This window comes from Prunus avium, chromosome 6, assembly GCF_965620075.1.
Source record: "Prunus avium chromosome 6, drPruAviu1.hap1.1, whole genome shotgun sequence".
Lineage (NCBI taxonomy): Eukaryota > Viridiplantae > Streptophyta > Magnoliopsida > Rosales > Rosaceae > Prunus > Prunus avium.
In genome coordinates, this window is record NC_142289.1 from 36,393,439 (window position 1) to 36,412,159 (window position 18,721).

General features: G+C 36.4%; 2 protein-coding genes across 2 annotated transcripts; both read left to right on the forward strand.

Moving 5' to 3' along the window:
- The first annotated feature begins 1,597 nt into the window (after window positions 1-1,597).
- On the forward strand, window positions 1,598-5,837 carry LOC110750836 (putative protein phosphatase 2C 6). Its single transcript, XM_021951208.2, has 5 exons — window positions 1,598-2,190; window positions 3,048-3,437; window positions 4,200-4,317; window positions 4,422-4,645; window positions 4,726-5,837. Exons 1-5 carry the CDS (start codon window positions 1,909-1,911, stop codon window positions 5,266-5,268), a joined length of 1,557 nt encoding a protein of 518 aa, XP_021806900.1. The 5' UTR covers window positions 1,598-1,908; the 3' UTR covers window positions 5,269-5,837.
- Window positions 5,838-13,188: 7,351 nt separating this feature from the next.
- Window positions 13,189-14,913, forward strand: LOC110750837 (scarecrow-like protein 18). The gene has a single exon (XM_021951209.2). The coding sequence runs from the start codon at window positions 13,489-13,491 to the stop codon at window positions 14,911-14,913; it is 1,425 nt and encodes a 474-aa protein (XP_021806901.1). The 5' UTR covers window positions 13,189-13,488.
- Window positions 14,914-18,721: the final 3,808 nt, after the last annotated feature.

Here is an 18,721-nt window from a genome sequence, read left to right on the forward strand (position 1 = left end):
TAACAGTTATTTCATGTCATTGACGGATAGTGACTGGACTAATTTGTCCAATTTTGGAGGGATTGAACCATTTTATCATTTTGTCTTGTATGAAGGATTTTTTTATTTATCATTTTCTGTATTATTTATTTTTCTTCTGAATTAGATTTTTTAGTTAATGGCGCTTCTCACACTCCCATTTTATTTACTTGCAATTCTTCCTCTTCTGTTTGTATTTTTGATAATTGAGTAAGCAAAAAGTAAATCATAGTATAATGAAACCAGTGTAAAAGGAAAAAAATAGGATCAATACTCTATTTTCGTTAATTGATCTTATTAGTATTATTTTTTTAATCAAAGAATTGATCTTATTAGTGATTTATGTCCCACTATTTCTCTAAGGCATTGAACTCTAAATTTAAAAAATCATATCAAGAACTCTAAATCAAATACTTAGGACCTTGGATGAGAAATCCAAGATCTCAATTAATGACTTCGAATCTTATGGATCAAGAATTCCAGACTCATGATTGAGACTTAAGACTAAAATGCCAACTTACACACCCAACACCCACATCCTAGAATCCGAATTCTTGGATATTTGATTCTATCATGATGGTTAACCCAAGTGAAATGGAATTAAGCATTGATTCTTCAACTAATTCTCAATTTCAACCAACCAAATGGAATTGATTGCATTCTCATTCCATTCCAACAATCAAACATCACCTTATACAATTCTCATTCCATTCCAACAATCAAACACCACCTTATATTAGATTTAGATGCAACCAAAACCACTATTTTAAGGCTACAAGTGTTCTATTGGGGGGAAGGGGGAGACATATTCAAAAGTTGTAATTGGTTTGTACCTCATCTTTGAAACATCGTTAGAACTGAGAGAAAACATGAAAAATTATTGATCCAACTGTAGTTGGAGTATCATATGGAATTCTATGTGGTGTGCTTGGTGCTTGTTTGATAGAGCTTTAACCCAAGATTTATATAGAATATGCCACCTCGGAGAAACAAAGGCACGAAGGCTTTCATATTCAAATCAAAACCATTTATTTGTTCTTAGCAAATAACACCAAGGAGAGCACAAAACAAAACCATGTCAAGGAAACAATAAGTGTGTCATATTTCCCTCACTGCCCCAACAGATTAGACAGTCCATGAAGGAAGAGAGTAAACTCTTTCGGTTGTGGACGGACTTGACGATGTCAATGTTGGATCCAAAACTAAACCCTAAATGATTCACTTTAGAAAGCTTAGCTGTGAGACTTGAGCATTTGATGTTGCAAAAGTGGGTTTTTTTAATTATAATTTTTTTTAAAATCTTATTTTTTTCTTCTAATTTTTAATTTTATAATTTAAAATTTAAGGCAGTGGGGTAATAGCAATTAATAGTGTCTTTCTCGTGCTTGTCACATGATGCAACCGATTATTAAATGTTATGCAATGGACCAGAGGTGGTAGTAGATGAATATTTATGCACAACTTTATTTTATGGTTTTTATTTATTTATTTACTTAACTTTGATATTTCCAAAGGTGGAAATTAAAGAAATGAAAAAGAACCCATTTTGAATAAGAAGAGAAAGAAGGTGAATGAAGGTTGAAGAAGGTCAACAAACTCTTGCAAAATAGGTCACTGTGTTCAAATGTCATGAAGCTTTTTTCATTTTAATTATAATTATTAAAATTATTTTTATTCTTATTCGTGTTGGTTATTAAATAGTCTGGGTCTGTGACTCTGTGCCAAAGTTTTGTACCTACTCAAATACTCAAATACTCATCTCCCTACAGTGGCCTTATACCTGTTTGAATTGAATCTGTGAGACAAACAAAACCCACATCATAAGAATCTGTGGATCCGATTTGGCAAGTTGGGATTTTGGTAAAGTATCGAAATAGTATCGAATATCAAATGGGTTCTTGTTGTTCTACGTCCAAAGGCATGGGAAAGAGGATTGATACGGTGGAGCTGAGCACAGTAGACTCGGCTGATGATGCTTCTCCAAAGACCAAGAATAGCTCCAAAAGGTGGAAGAAAAAGAAGACAGGAGGTGACCAAGTTGGTTGTAAAGATTTGGGTCATGAGATTGATATTCCGGGTAGATTGATCGCCAATGGAGGTAGCAAAGTTGCCTGCTTGTATACTCAGCAAGGAAAGAAAGGGACCAATCAAGACGCCATGCTTGTCTGGGAGGTTTGTCTTCACCTACTCATACTGAAAGTTTCTAACTTTGATTGCTTATCAAAACCCCATTTCAGCAATCCTTACTACTGTTTCTGTACTTGTGAATTGTCTTATTACATTTGTAGGGACAAAATGCATGTTTTTGCAGCTTACTTGGAAAAACCCATTTGGCAAATGTATTTGGTTTTGGACAGGATGATTTGTGTAGTAGAGGGTTTTAATGGAAATGGGGATTGATAAATATGGATCATGTTGGTGCTTCAATCAGGTTGACTTGAATTGTGAGCTACATAAGTCTATTTTTAGATTATTATTTTTTAGTTATCTATCTGCCCATGTTCACACTTCAGGTCATAGATGGCTAATTCAGTACCTTAGTATGATTTTGGAATGATCCTTGTGAGGAATCACGGTACAAATGCCCTGCATGTTGGCACACTGAACTTTGTTGCAGATTTACATTTTTTTAGTTAGTCTGGTATTACTTTTTGTGCTGCAAGGCCCCTTCTTCATCCTGCCATCCCTGTGTGATTTGGTTAGGGTATGGCTAACTGACATTTCAAGGGTTGGGAGACCTGAATCAAAAGAAAAAAAAAACAGCACTTGCAGAACGTATTCAGGCCAACTACTATACCTGAATCGATATAGTACTACTAATTTTAATTTTATTCAAGCCTTGGAATTTGTTAGGTTTACAGAATGATGATGTTTGTCACCATAATGTTGAATTCCGTACGTCAATGAATTAGTATAGTCAAATTGCAAGAATTTTGAAAGGTTGTTCCCTTATATGACATATTTTCCATTTCTCTTGTCATTGGTTTGAATTAGTTCGTACTGATTTGGTTCCTATGTTTGTGCTACAGAATTTCCGTACAAGAAATGATACAATATTTTGTGGGGTATTTGATGGCCACGGTCCATTTGGTCACATGGTTGCGAAGAAAGTTCGAGATTCTCTTCCTCTTATACTATGTACTCAGTGGAAAGCTAATTCAAACAGTGAGCTGAGCAATCTCAGTATGACTGAAAATGCAAATGGAAACTCTAATATTGAGGAAACTGCATCACCAAGCATCGATGATGAATGGTGTGAGCCATTGGAGGTTCAGGAAAATGAAAAACTACCTGACATGTATCTACCACTAAAAAGGTCATTCTTAAAGGCTTTCAGGTTAATGGATAAGGAATTAAAATTGCATCCAACAATTGATTGCTTCTGCAGTGGCACGACTGCTGTTACATTGGTAAAACAGGTAAACATTCATGAAACATCCTCAATGGTTTCCTGTAATATACCTCTACACATGTGTGTGTTATGTATGCGTCTTTCTCTTTGTGTGCTTACATGCATACATATATACATGTATATATGATAGTAAAGAAACTTAGAATTTGTGAAAATACTGTTGATGCAGGGGAGAACTTAATTCTTATAAGTATATGCTGTGTATAACTTAAAGACACCCCCTCCTGAAAGGAAATAAATATGCGAAATTAAGTTTCAAGAAGATTAAATGCTGATGCTTTTTGTCATCAAGCGTAACCTCAAATAAAATGGAAATATACGGTCAAATAAAATGGTAAGATATGTTGGAACTTAGTTTGAAGATGTTTTGTATTTTATATCTTTCATATAAAAACTCACTCTGTAGTCAAAGGATTCTGCAAACTTTGAGGTTATACAGTTCTATACAAAATTTCTTATTTTTCTTTCTTCCTAATCAAATTTTCTCTAATATGATAATAAGAAATCTGATCATTGGGTAAGTGATTTTAGTTTTTTTATTTATCAATATTATGAGTCTATGACACCGAGAAGTTTAAAGTAAGTCATCCCTGTTCTATTCTTCTTTTCTTCGTAATTATTATTTTTAAGATGGGCATTCTTTATCATAATGGCATTTGTTGGAGTGATTAGAAGTGGTCTAAGTTGAAGGCTAAACTGGACTTGCCGAAGATGATGAAATTTCGTGGGAGTTTTGAAAAAACTAACTTGTAGATGTATGGTTTTTCAGGGTCAGAATCTTGTACTTGGAAATGTTGGGGATTCGAGAGCTGTGCTGGCAACGAGAGACAAAGACAACTCTTTGATTGCTGTTCAATTGACAGTAGACTTGAAGCCTGATCTTCCTGGTATTTCTCTCTCTCTCTCTCTCTCTCTCTCTCTCTCTCAGAGTCACACAAAAGTCTTAAATAAAGGTCCATTGATCAAAATTTATTGAATCTTCTGTAATTAGCGGAATCTGCTAGGATCCATCAATGCAAGGGAAGGGTATTTGCTTTGCAGGATGAGCCAGAAGTTGCTCGTGTATGGTTGCCTAACAATGATTCTCCTGGTTTGGCAATGGCTAGAGCCTTTGGGGATTTCTGTCTAAAGGATTTTGGTTTGATTTCTGTCCCTGATGTTTACTATCGCCAACTTACAGAAAGAGATGAGTTCATTATTCTGGCCACTGATGGGGTATTTTCTTCTTTCCTTTCCATATTTTGTGATTTCTTGCCCCCTAAATAGAGGAGATAAATAAATTGCACATCGTACAGGTCTGGGATGTCCTTTCAAATAAGGAGGCTATTGAAATTGTAGCTTCTGCCCCAGGTCACACCACAGCAGCCAGGGCTCTTGTAGACTGTGCCGTTAGAGCCTGGAGGCTCAAATACCCTACTTCCAAGAATGATGATTGTGCTGTTGTGTGCCTCTTTCTAGAACAGTTGTCTGTTGGTGCTGAGGCTGTGACAGAAAATGATGTGTCAAAGATTAATGGAGAGGCAACGGAGAGGATGGCAATAACAGATGAGAAGACTGAAGATTTAGAAATCGGTGATTCTCATGCCATCGTTCTTGAGCATTCGGGTACTGTACGAAGCTCTGATGAAATTGTGCCCATATTTGAGTCAACAGAACAAAAGCTTCCTACGAAGTTCGAGGGCCAGTCTAAAAGAAGCTTAGCAGAATGTATTTCAACTACAGAGGATGAGGACTGGTCAGCCTTGGAAGGTGTTACCCGGGTTAATAGTCTGTTAAGCCTTCCCAGACTCTTATCTGGTGACAAAAGAGCTGCCAGTTGGAGAAAAAAGTGGCTATGAAGCATCTAAAGGCTGTCATTCCATTTCAATCTTAGCAAAAAAGATCATAAACGATACCTGTGTCAGGACCTCTTTCTCGAAAAATCGGATTGTTCAAATTCACATCCAGTAAGAGAATCTGGAGGCTTCAGGTTGCCAGATACGATATCCACAGGTATCGAACAATTCCTAGATAAATGAGTTAGCCACTATATGTTAAGAAGCTTCTATTTTGTTGACCATAGTGGTGGCCGCGCAGATGTTGTTGGTGATATTGTCCTTTGGAATATGGATGGACAACTACTATATTGTAGTCTAGTGCAATTGAGCTGTCGTTTTGTGTTAATTTGTCATTTTCTCTGTAGACATTTTTGCTTACAGTACGCTCTACAAATTTGATTTATTTGGCGGGGGAGGATTGTCAACCCCATGCACACCCTTTCTTGGTGCAATCCTCTTCAGCCTAGTTTTTTATTTTTATTTTTAAATCCCCACAGAAGCAAAGCCTAGCTAGCGGGCAGCTTGGCATTTGACATGTTTTTAATAAGACTTTGACAAGTTCTCATAAAATAGTTTGTGAGTTAAGGATAGAGCAACTGGAGTGAAACTAATTGTTGATTATTCTTTCTTGGTAATTTCACTAATTTGGCTGAAAATGCCATTGGTAGGTCAAAGTACAGTGGAGCCTGAATTCACTGAGGTTATGGGTTTGCTTCCGTCACAGTTGAGGCAAACCATTGATACTCAAAAGACATACTGGACATTTCAGTCAGGCACTACCCTCTTTTTCGGGGGTAGGCATCTCAAAATGAAGCAAGATACTATGAAGAGAAATCGGTTTTGTAAGGGGCTTGTAGCTTAAGTGGTTAAGAGCATTTACCCCTGCATTAGAGGTCCTAAGTTAGATTCTCCTCTCCCACGATAGCGCTTGTATCAAAAAAAGGAAGAACACAAAAAAAAAGAAAAAGAGAGAGGTTTGGGGCCCGAGGGCTGTACTCTGGGTTAGGCCCAATTAGGTGTTTATTCTGGGTCCATTTCTCATATACTGAGCTGAATAAAATAATTCAGTCATTTGCAATATTGGGTCATATGTACAGGAGAATGGAAGCTACTTGTGAAATTATATATAGATTGGACAAAAGCCTATGACATTTGAAAACTAGGCAGAAGAATATCAATGATGATTGTTCATCAAGAAAAACAAAAAGAAAATAAAGAGAGAGAGAGAGAGAGAGAGAGAGAGAGAGAGGAGGTCTCTGTGTATATAGTTGTAGTTGATGATCCATAGTTTGTTTCTGCTGTTATGCTTTCTTTCTCTTTTTCTTTCTTCTTTGCATTTTTGAACCCTTGATGTTCTGTTTTGTTGCTGTCACAACTTTGTTTATAACTGTTTAGGACTGTGCACAAAAGTGCTAAGACGGAAGATTCCTCTGCAGGTTGGAGCATGATTTTATGCTATATACTCATTAATCATCCTGGGAAAGGCATAAATTTAAAAGAAAACTGTACTTGTATTAAGATGCCTTTTAAATTTAATATATATTATACATTATTGTTAGTGACTATCAGAATGCAGTGGAAAGGCAAGAGAATTGTGGATGGATATTTCCTCAACCAAAAAAGAAAAAGAAAAAAAGAGAAATGTGGATAAAGTTTTGTATTAAGATGCTTTCTACGTATATCTGGGAATGAAATTGGAGAGGAAAAGAAGAAAAAAAAGAGAGCAGCAATTATGAAATATCTCTTGTTTTGTGCGAGCAGACAAAGGATCTTCATCAGAACCTCTAATTGATTTCCACATAGAGCTAGAGAGTGCACACAGGGATAGCGAGCAAGTGTTTCTATCTTTGGCCTGCATGTTATAAATACTATTGTTTGCTAGTGATTTGTTTCTAACCTAGATGCCTTTTCACCTCAGCTGGCATATCATGCTGAAATGTATGCATGCATGACGCAAATTGAATAATGTGAAGCAATAGAAACTTTCTCTTTCTCTTGTATGTGAAGTGAACCATTATTTAAGTATATTAAATCTTCATTCGGAACTTTAAATTAATAGTCTAATAACATCACTTGTGAGAGACTTGAGTAAGATAACAATCTCTATCAACAAATTCGAACGATAAGTTAGAATAAGCGCATAGTTATGTTGTCAGACTGTCTGGTAAGACAAAAGTATGTATCTATCAACGGTCTAAGTTTTATAAGAGTGTTTTGTAAGATCCTTTTAACTATGGACTTTTGGTAGCTTGTCATTTCTGAGTTATAATTTTTAACGCAATTGAACAGAAGAGAACTGTTGCATGCGCAGATCCAGATGCTCCATCTAATCTAATGACGTTCATCTTATGCTAGCAGCATGCTTAATTAATAATCAGCAAAAACCAAATAAAACTATATTTCCGCACGTGCGAGGGGGGATTTAGGGGCCACACAGTTGGGACAGAAAGAGTTGAAAGGATTGCTTGTGTAAATCATTGATCAATTCTGATTCTGTGAGCCCAGTAGTACCCATTGAAATACTGCTGACACCAAATATATATATATATATATATATATATATATATATATATATATATATGGGCTTCCAGGCTCCAGCAAGGAATTTGAGCAATTGATTGCATCACCTATAGGGAAGAATTGAACAGAGCTTTTTTGCTATGTGGGGCTTTTACTCCTTTTGCTTCTACAAACTTTGTGTTTTCCTTTTATCTGACTTCAGATACTTCTCTCTTCAATTATTTTTCTAAACTTTGAGAAGTGCAATCTCTCACTGTTTCACAAGATAATAAGATTATGTTATAGAATTTGGATCATCAAATCATGTTTGATTTTTTCACATAAATGTGTATATGACTTAGATTCACAGTATGTCTATATAATATTTAAAAATAGGGTTTAGAATTTAGGTTAACGGGATTTAGTCCAGTGAAAAAAAACATTAACTTGCAGATGAGTGATCTGGTAACCCCCTCCCTTTTACTAGTGTGATAGGCAAGTCACTTTTAATTCGAACTTTGATTCGAACTTATTTGACAATGTACATAAACCCCGATAAGAAAACACTACCAACTAAACTTCAAACCTTAAAATGTTTAACTCAAACTTCAAAACTAGGATCGACGCTATTTCATTTTGTTAATTACTTGTTTAGTATCTCTTTTCGCATTATTATATTACAAATTATAGTATTGGCATAGTGAATAATAATGAAATGAAAATGAAGGCATGCAGCCCCATCCACATGGGGCATGATGATGCTGAAGATCCATCGAATCCAACAAAGAGAGACAAACAAGGAAACACACAGGTGTCAGCGTTGAGCGAAGATCAGGGTTAAGCTAGCTAGCTAGATAGCTACTATGTCCACCAGCAGCAGCATCAGAAGCAGAAGCAGAAGCAGCAGCTGCTTGTAAAAGCAATATATTCCACATTTAAGGCTTTGCGTGTTCACTTTGTTTGTTGTAACTTTGTAAGGAAGAAAGGATAGAAAAGGAAAAGGAAAAGAAAAAGAAGTAACAAAAACGAACTGCTCCAATTGTTTTGCCCTAAAATTCCACCTCTCCTATTTACTGCTTCATACATTGCAGATGCTTCTCTCTTTTAAAAATTCTTTTTTTTTTTTGGGTTTTCTTTGCTGAGTTATATGTATATATTATTATTAATATTCTAGATCTTTCATTTCATACTTGCATGTGTGCACAATCGGCCTGCAGAACCGGTACACATTTATTATTTACTTGCACTGTTGATTTCACATCTCACTGAAATAATTTTTTATTTACTTTGCAGGATATCAACAGTGTCTTCCTTGTACTTGTCTACATTGGAACTTCTTAAATCATATCATAATTAACACTCAAAGAATGATTTTCAGAAAACATGTTTTCTTTAATATAAAAACGGCAGTTTTATTGAGTTTAAAGATGTTCAGAAAACACCAACATGCAAGTATATTTCATATGGTTCCTTTTCAAATAATGATACAAACGATAGTCTAATTATTTTAAATTAATTTAATCTACGGAAAAATAACAGAGTCAAATAATAATCATAGGATACGTGATAACTCCTAATTTTTCACATAAATACCCAGATGACCTAATTATATATATATATATATTTCTATTTTTCTGGCCACCGCAATAATATAGAAGATATTAGTAAAAGGAGGGTAAGATAAATTTGAAGCTATTTCGTACATAACACACTGACATTTCTTGTGGTGGGTCGTGGGGCGTGGGGCTCAACTAGGTACCTTAGGAGTTTTGTTGTGAAAAAAAGAAGAAGGTATGATATGAATGAGGTGGTATTTTCTATTTTGACAGGACGGTGAAGAAGCCTCTTGCAGGGTGTTTTTCTGTCAACAACTTTACACTTTGGGAAATATGCATAGATCTAATATCGAAAACACACTTGATTGCAACCAATAAAACAAGAGCAACACAAGGAGACAGACTTTTTTTTTTTTGGAGAAGAGAAGAGAAGGCTTGGCTTGTTGTGTGTCCCTTGAATCTTCATTGCCTAAACAGAAGTAGCCTTCTTCTATATCTCTGCCGTTATATATATATTTTTTCCTTTTTCTCAAGATGCCAATCCGTGCTCTATATTGATCATATATCCAGGGCTCCACCCCAGGTGAAATGAACAAAATGGAACCAATTTAAGGGGATTGAGGGCACTCTATCTGAGGTAATTAGGATTCCTTCTTTCGGTACGATTGAGAGGATAAGGGCGGAACTAGGAATTTTTTTATGGTGGGCTAGTTAAATTTTTTAGCTTAAACTCTAATCATTTTTTTTCATTGACTAATTTTTATTATACTTTATTATAAGACAAATACATGTTAAATATAATCAAACATATACATACTATCAAAATGAATGTATGGTCAACAAATATAATTCAAAATGAATGTATGGTCAACAAATATAATTCAAAGTGTATCTATTCAAGTTGTGCCTTGCGATCATTGAGAGAATTGAATTTTTTGTTATTGAAAAGAAATAATTAAGTTTCACATATATATTAGTTGTAAACACAAGAAGAATATAATTAGGTTAACATACTATTCCGTTTTTGAAAGCCTCTTCCCACTGCTTACTGCGTATATAATTGTGGTTTAAAAGACTTGCGAGGGATTTTATTGAGTCTAATGTTAAAGAGCTTTCTTTTTTATTTTTTATTTGGTGAACAAAAAACAAAAAACAGCACACTTTACAGAAAAAAAAAAAAAAAAAAAAACCAAACAAACAAGGCTGCTAAGCGATTAGGAGGAGAGGATTCGCTCAAAGCAAAAGGCAGTAGACTTGGAGGGCCATATAGATATAGGTTTATTTATTTATTTTGTTCAAAGCTTATCTAGGCTACAACCCATCATAGTCCTGTAGTTTCGATAGTGAGAGTAAGGCTATTCAATTAGTCCAACGACCGAGCCCAAATGTGTAGAGACACTCACATAATTCCTTAGGAGATTGTCCGGTTTTTGTATGTGGTTCTCCTCTTATCTAATAAAACTCTATTACTCACTTTTGTCCACACCAACACCAAAAAAAAAAAAAAAAAAACCTATTTTTCTGTTCCTTTTTTTCTTTTTGCAAAGGGTTGTTTATGTTTTCGAATTGGTAATCATACATAACATAAATATAACAATATTGAAATCTTCTAGCTCGGTAGCCAACTGTTGCAGACATTCCATTACACTACTGGAGCTGCATGCACATAATAACTAGTAAATATTATTATAGCTAGCTCTAGCTAGCTAGGCTATTGGTATATCAAAATGGGACATCAAATACTTTTTTATAATTTTTGATTTTTGATTTTATAACTAATATAGTTTTCTTATGCATGCATGACAAACCTAGCTACAAGAAGCTGGAGAATATTATGTTCACCTCATCAAGATTCAAAGACCTGGATGCATGAAAGCCATGCTCCTATATTGACAGTCCTATATATTTATGTACCAATAAGTCCTAGAAAGATTCTTTCTCTGCACCGAAACTGACCAGAAATTTAATTTTTAACCATGAATATGGTTAATTTCGAAACTTCACATTGGGGCTTAATTAATTTTTCCATTTTCGCAATCCAATTTCTTTCTTTTTTGTTTTTTAAGGAGGAAGCAACTTAATTGCACCTCCAGCTCCACAAATCCGAGAAGTTATAGAATACTATGGTAGTACGATCACAAATCTATATATACGGCTACAAAAAGGTTGTAATTAATTAATTAACGGCCATTTCCAACAAGAATATCATAAGGAACCCCCAAAGCAAGACCACGACTTTCTTTTCTAGAAATTGTTCATATTATAAAAAGAAAATCAACAAATTTTGTTCACTCCAGCTTTCATAAATGCACGTTCGATTCGAAACACAAACTCCTGCATGTGCGAATTTGAAAGATTCAAGGTCATCATGGCAAAGGTGAAAGTAGGTCATAGAATTTGAGATTAGAAATTACATGTCCAAGTACAAAAGTAAATAACAATATGGTAACTCTGTGTGTTTGTGTAAAAGTTAGTTTGTTAGAGCATCCACAGTGGGAGGTGTATTTTCGGGGGTGTAAAGCCACTTTTACATCCCCTTTACACCTCCGGGGGGTGTAAATACGCTTTTTGCTCCAATGAGAGGGTGTATTTTCGGGGGTGTAAAGCCACTTTTCTCCATTTTCCCTCACCTTTTTGCAGTTGGGTCCCACCTGCAAGAGATGTAAAAAAAGATGTACAATTGCATCTAAATATACATCTCCCAGGTGGTGATGTAATTATACATTCATATACACCCCCCATTGCGGGTGATTTCGATCACAATGGGTGTATATTTAACATACACCCCTTTATACATCCCCCACTGTGATGCTCTTACTGTTAGGTAACTTTCAATGTGTAAAAGTTTAGACGTGTGTGGCCAATTCATCTCATAAACAATTTAGCTATAGCTAGCCAGTACTTTATACCATGATTTGTTTACTTAATAATCCAAGGGACTAAGTTGACTTCCCAGGTCAACCATTGATTCTCATTGACCAAAATCTATCGAGGCAGATGGTTCGATCAAACTTTGAAACAACAGGAGCCTCGAATATAATTCAATCTGGAAAGACCAACATTTTTTTTTCCATCTCAAATTGAATGGTCCTTTATATACGTATCCTAATTCAACTTGATTATACTGCATGGATATACAAAGATATTCTCTTATCAGATACATTGACATATTATATTGCGTTGTTAGACTGTTAAATTATCGATTCAATTGAATATTAGCTTATTAACATTGTCATATATATATATATATATATACGTATATGTATTGCATTTGGGAGATATTGTGGATGCCCACCATTGTTGGATGGAGTAGTCAATGTGATCAACAATGTTAATGTGATTAATAACGTTGAAAGAGACATATCTTACACATCGTTGTTGCGTGGAAAAAAACAGATTAATTACATAAAAATATATATATATAGCACTATTATATATATTGTTAATCTATAAGTGGGCTGCAATATGGGATCGATATGGATATCTGAAAAACAAAGAACACTGGTTTGCTAGCAATATGCAAGAACCAAAATGTAATTAGAAAAAAAATCTATATTAAAAAAAAGAAGAGAAAATAATAATTCGTGAGATGAGAGGGTAATGTTTGTGCAGAGGCACTGTTACTGACTGCTGCAAGCATTTCAGTTGCTGCCTGTTTCTGGTAGATAATGCTTACTCATGGAAAGCTGCTCCACAGCATCAGAGATCATCATATATATAATATATATGTTTATCTTTCTTATTAATTATACTTTAAATGAAAAAAAAAAAAAAAAAAACCCCCTCTTACTCATAGAGAGTAGATCTGAATCTGCTCATGATATATATATATATATATATCTTCCTTCCTCATTTTCATTTTCAACAAATTAAAGAACTGATCAGATCGTACAATTGATATATACCCTCCCTCTATCTCTCTCTCTCTCTCTCTCTCTCTCTTCCAAACCCTTGTTCTGCAATTAATTTGTTATATATCCCATTTATATACAATAATATGTGTGTGGGAGAGAGACCAGTTCCCCCAAATATACCTGGTATCACAGTTGCTGCTACTACTTATTGCTACTGCTGCATCTATATATGACTGCGCCTTTACATTCTATACACTCAGCAGCTAGCAGATGCCAAGTTCTTGAAGAAAGCAGCTTGCTAGAGCTAAGCCAGCTGAAAGATCAAGAAGTAAATGCTCATGGGCTCATTCAATTCTTCCCATCTGCAACAACAAGAAGAACAAGTGCCTCTTGAAGATCAACAAGAAGATCATCCACATCATAATTACCAATTACCCAACATCAGCAATATCTCAGATCTGCAACTATACCACCACAACCACCACCATCTCCATGCTCACCAGATTTCTCACCAGCCATTTGTAATGCCAAGGGGCTTGATGACCACCTCACCAACCCACATGCGCCAATTGCTCATTACCTGCGCCGAGCTCATTTCCCAGCTTGACTTCTCCTCCGCTCGCCGCCTCATTTCCCTCTTGTCTTCCAAATCCTCCCCCTTCGGAGACTCCACCGAGAGATTGACCTACCAGTTTGTCAAAGCCCTCTCCCTCCGCCTCAATAATCCTAACCCTAGCTCTAGTGCGGCACTCACAACTGCCGCCACTGCGGCCGCATCCTCCTCCTCCAACTACTTATTGTTGGAAGAGGAGGACGACAACAACAACGAGGAGGCACTCCACTCATGCTACCTAACCCTAAACCGGATAACCCCATTCATAAGATTCAGCCACTTGACAGCCAACCAAGCCATCCTCGAAGCCATAGACTCATCCCATCATTCCATCCACATCCTCGACTTTGACATAATGCACGGCGTCCAGTGGCCCCCACTGATGCAAGCCCTCGCCGACCGCTCCTACAACAGCGACAGAACCGTCCAACATCCGCCTCCCATGCTTCGAATCACCGCCACGGGCCACAGCCTCACCCTCCTCCTCAAAACCGGTGACCGCCTCTTAAAATTCGCCAACTCCCTCGGCCTCGCCTTCCATTTCCACCCACTCGTCCTAAACGATGCCGTCCGACCGTCAGACATAATCAGCCCTTCAACCCTCGGCCTCCTCCCGAACGAAGCCCTCGCCGTCAACTGCGTGCTCTACCTCCACACCCTCGTCACGGACGACTCACGTGAGCTCTCTCTCTTCCTCCGGAAGATCAAGTCATTAAACCCAAAGGTGTTGACGATCGCCAACAAAGAGGCCTACCACAACCACCCTCTCTTCTTCAACCGGTTCGTGGAAGCTCTGGAGCACTACGGCGCCGTTTTCGACTCTTTGGAAGCGACGCTGCCGCCGAACAGCAGGGAGAGACAGGCGGTGGAGGATGTGTGGATGGGGAGGGAGATTAGGGACGTGGTGGGGGCGGAGGAGGGGAGGAGAAGGCAAAGGCACGAAAAGTACGAGACGTATTGGGAGGTGATGTTGAGGAGGGCAGGGTTTGAGAACGTGGCTTTGAGCCCTTTTGCTCTCTCGCAAGCGAAGCTGCTTCTGAGGCTTCATTATCCTTCCGAGGGTTACCAGCTGAGGATAATCAATGACTCTTTTTTCTTAGGTTGGCAGAATCGTCCCCTTTTCTCTGTTTCTTCTTGGCACTAATTATGATTAATTAATTAATTAATCAATTAATTTGAAAGCTATATATATCTAGCTAGCTAGCTAAAGCTATCCTCTCTTTCTTGTTTCATCTTCTTATATATATATATATATATAGGCGTATATGAAAAAAAGAATGCATTAAGACGCAAGATATGAGTTGCCATTATAGTGGGTGTCCAGATAAGAAACCCACTGAAATTCCAATCAAAGAGAAGACTCTCTCTCTCTCTCTCTCTCTCTCTCCCCCTAACTAAGCTGATGAATGATCAGTATATGCATATAAACATGCAAAGAGTAGAAGTACCATTTAATGCGAATCTCTCTCTTTGGACGTTGCAACTTGCATGTGAAATGAAGACACAGCAAGCTATAGCCTATAGCGAGAGCTTCTGAACCATCACAGTTTGTTCTTTTTGTTATCGACTGAGATTGATCATTGATTCATGAATTAATGTGTTATATAAATCCATCTTACAATTGGGATTTATTTAGTGTTTTTTCTTCGCTTTATTTAATTGTATGACCAAACTTCGGCCTTTTGGAAGCAAAGACAGTGGCGAAGTGGAGCATATCTTATTGATTAAATATTTATTAGTTTCAATATCTTGAAGTACTTTAAGCATCGTTTTCTTCTAGAGGGTTGTGTGTCTCCTTGTATATATATATATATATATATATATATATATTTATATGCTACTTAATCAGATATCTTCTTTCTAATGCTAATTAATTAATTAATTAATTAAGATGCTTCACTTTTGGTTGAAATGAAAAATACTTAATCTATCATGCACTCCCACCTTGCCACCTTAACTTCCTCTTCTAATTAACTAATAAATTGAGAAAGGGAAATGTTTAAATTAATAAAAATAATGGATGCTGTTTGCAAATGAACCACTCCCTTGTTCCCCAAAATTCCTTTGTATCCCTTCCTCCAATGAATGCTTTTCCAAGAGATTAAAGGGGGCATGCAGGTGAATGAGCATATATTCTTGTTTTTAGCACTAAGTAGCCGTATATACCTGTGGCTGTCTTTTGATTTTGCACCATTTATTGCCCTAATTTATGCCGTCTGTCCCCTCAACAACACCATCAAAGTTCTCAAAATAGACCATTTCATGCTCTCCCCTTGCCTCCTCTACCACCATACATCCCCAAACCCACCTGCTAGCTAGGGATCTCTCCTGTCCTCTCTCTCGTCTTTAATTAATAATTAGGACCACTTAATTAATCTCTTAATAACAATATATGATCTCCTCTAGCTAGCCCCAGCCCTAGCCCTAGCCTTGTTTTATATATATATACACATGTATGTACAGATATGTATAGCTAGATTTTCTCTTATGCGGATGTTCAAACGTTATAATCGTGCGGACACCATGTATTTTCTATCACACCTTCCTGCTTTCCTCCATGTTTACAATGACGTCTACACGGTAATAATGTCAAGTTGTCTGCATATAGGAGAAGAATTGTATGTATAGCTTCTTCCCATATGCTATAAACAATGGAAAATTAAATGTAATGGACCTCCAACTTAATTAAAATTAATATGGTACCAAAATTATTGTTTGTCAATATATAAGCTCTATATGTATGTGGCTAGCTAGGTTCTAAGTCTAGTTTGGTGTTTGGTTGCTTGCTGACATGAGTGATAAGATGGTTACAAGGCATGGCAATAAGGCAAAGGCTTACTTACCTTAGGTTGGGCTTGCGTGTTGAGAGTTATATATGAGTGAGGGATCAGGGCAGGGCTAGCTAGGGTTGGTGCAACATGGCATTGACAGATAGATATATAGACATCCATCCATCATTTCGTTTCCATCTGATTCAGACGTAACCTTTTGGCCAATGTAGTTGTTGTGTTTGTTTGGACGAAACCCAACCTTTTTTTGGTCATTTCTCTTCTCTTTGATATATTTGGCATTGAATTGAATTGATGCCTCTCTTTCTCTCTCTCTCTCTCTCTCTCTCTCTCTCTCTCTCTCATGTCTCCACATGCCGATTAATAATGACAATGGCAGATGGAGATGATCCATTAATTAACTCCTAATTTGGACCAGTTTTCATGTTTAATTTATAGCTAAAATACAATATATATGACTATATTTAAAAAACAGCACTAGAAAAATATTATTATCTTTTTGGTGCAAGAAAATGTTGTAACTAGTATTTGCCTCGAAGTTGTTGTATATAAACTTGTTATTCTATGCATATGTTTTATTGGCAATTCTATGCATGTGTCCGTTAAGTGATTCGGAGAGAGAAAGAAGAGCTACCGGAAATGAAGGATAAAATTGACCTCGGTTCTTACTCTTCTTCTTTATATTCCATCACTTTTTTTTTTTTGCTTTTCAATTTCCGAGGAATAAAATTGACCTACTTTATCTCACATTAACTTGATGGAAAGAAAAAAAAAAGTCAAATCGTCCCCAACCTCACTGTCCACTGAATATATAGTTGCTTCTAGGGTATGGCTATGGGTTACTATCTGAGTCTCTGAGACACTACAACTTTAACTTATATCTCACAGAATATGTAAACTCCTGAGATTTTTTTACCTGATCCTTATCTGTGGGCCAAAACATGTTTGCACAACCCTATGTTTTTTTTTAATCAATTGGTTTTTGTTTTCTTCTTCTTTTATATTGGGTAGGGATTCTAGGGAGGGAACTAATATTTATTCGTGCATTGATAATCAGATATATATATATATATACCTGGTTTCATTTGTATTTTGTTGTTTTTTAATGAAAAGATAAATGATAATAGTGATGGATCGATATTGATGTAGTGGCTATAGCTATAGGTCATCAAGTAGGTATTAGTAATAAGACCAACAAAATATGTCAGGCCTTCTTTTATCACAGTATATGATGAGTAATCTCTGCTTGCAGGCATTAGAAATATACGAAATTGACCTACTTGTTCAGTATATAGTCTGATTTTGATTGTGACGCTAAAACCTTTCTCTTTCTTCCATCCCAAAAGAAAACCAAAAAAAACAAAATGAGAACTTGTGAAGCTCAGCTGTGTAAGATATTCATGTAAGTCATAAAAAACTAATATATAGAGAGAAGAATGGTGTTTGATTCTTCTCCCACAGAGAGAGAGAGAGAGAGAGAGAGAGAGAGAGGAGGATCAGCTGGAGAGGGACAGACAGATTCGACAGAATCGTGAGAAATATAAAAGTAGATATAATAATATTACTACAACTAACCAGAACTATTAAATTATTTTAAAGGGAGAGGTAGAGTGCATATAATTAATGGTGGGGGATGGGGATGGGGATGGCGTAGGTGGGGTTAATTCTATAGAGGATATGCCAAAGTGTAGGGTTGGGATATTGTGGCCGTGCACAACAAGTTAAAGCAAAGAGAAGAGAGCAGCAGCAGCAGAGACACACTGCTTAAAGCTTTGCTTTGAGTGCATGTTTCTCTCTGTGTGTGGTTGGTTTTCTCCTTCTCTTTCTTTATTTATTATGTTATATACATATATATATATATATATATATTTATTTATTTGTTTGTATATATTTTGGTACTGCATTATCCAGCACAAAATGATTGATTTAGAGTGAGAGAGACCACTCTGGCCTTAGCTTTGGTTTCAGCACACACGCAAGGGATTGGATCATGGATGGATGGATGGGTGTGAATATCAAATCATCTCTCATTTAGGACATGGGTGTGCAGGTTCAGTCTATCTATATGTATAGCCTTGTAGGTGAAGAATAATTACAAGCATTGTCTAGCCCTCCCTCCGTCACGAGTCATCACAAAGTATACAATTATGGTTATGTATTATT

Bases quoted from the DNA above. Each gene is read 5' to 3' on its own strand.
- LOC110750836 (XM_021951208.2), top strand. From the start codon at position 1,909: ATGGGTTCTTGTTGTTCTACGTCCAAAGGCATGGGAAAGAGGATTGAT. The intron at 2,191-3,047 runs GTTTGTCTTCAC...TTTGTGCTACAG, and splicing joins ACGCCATGCTTGTCTGGGAG to AATTTCCGTACAAGAAATGA. The intron at 4,318-4,421 runs GTATTTCTCTCT...TTCTGTAATTAG, and splicing joins CTTGAAGCCTGATCTTCCTG to CGGAATCTGCTAGGATCCAT.
- LOC110750837 (XM_021951209.2), top strand. From the start codon at position 13,489: ATGCTCATGGGCTCATTCAATTCTTCCCATCTGCAACAACAAGAAGAA.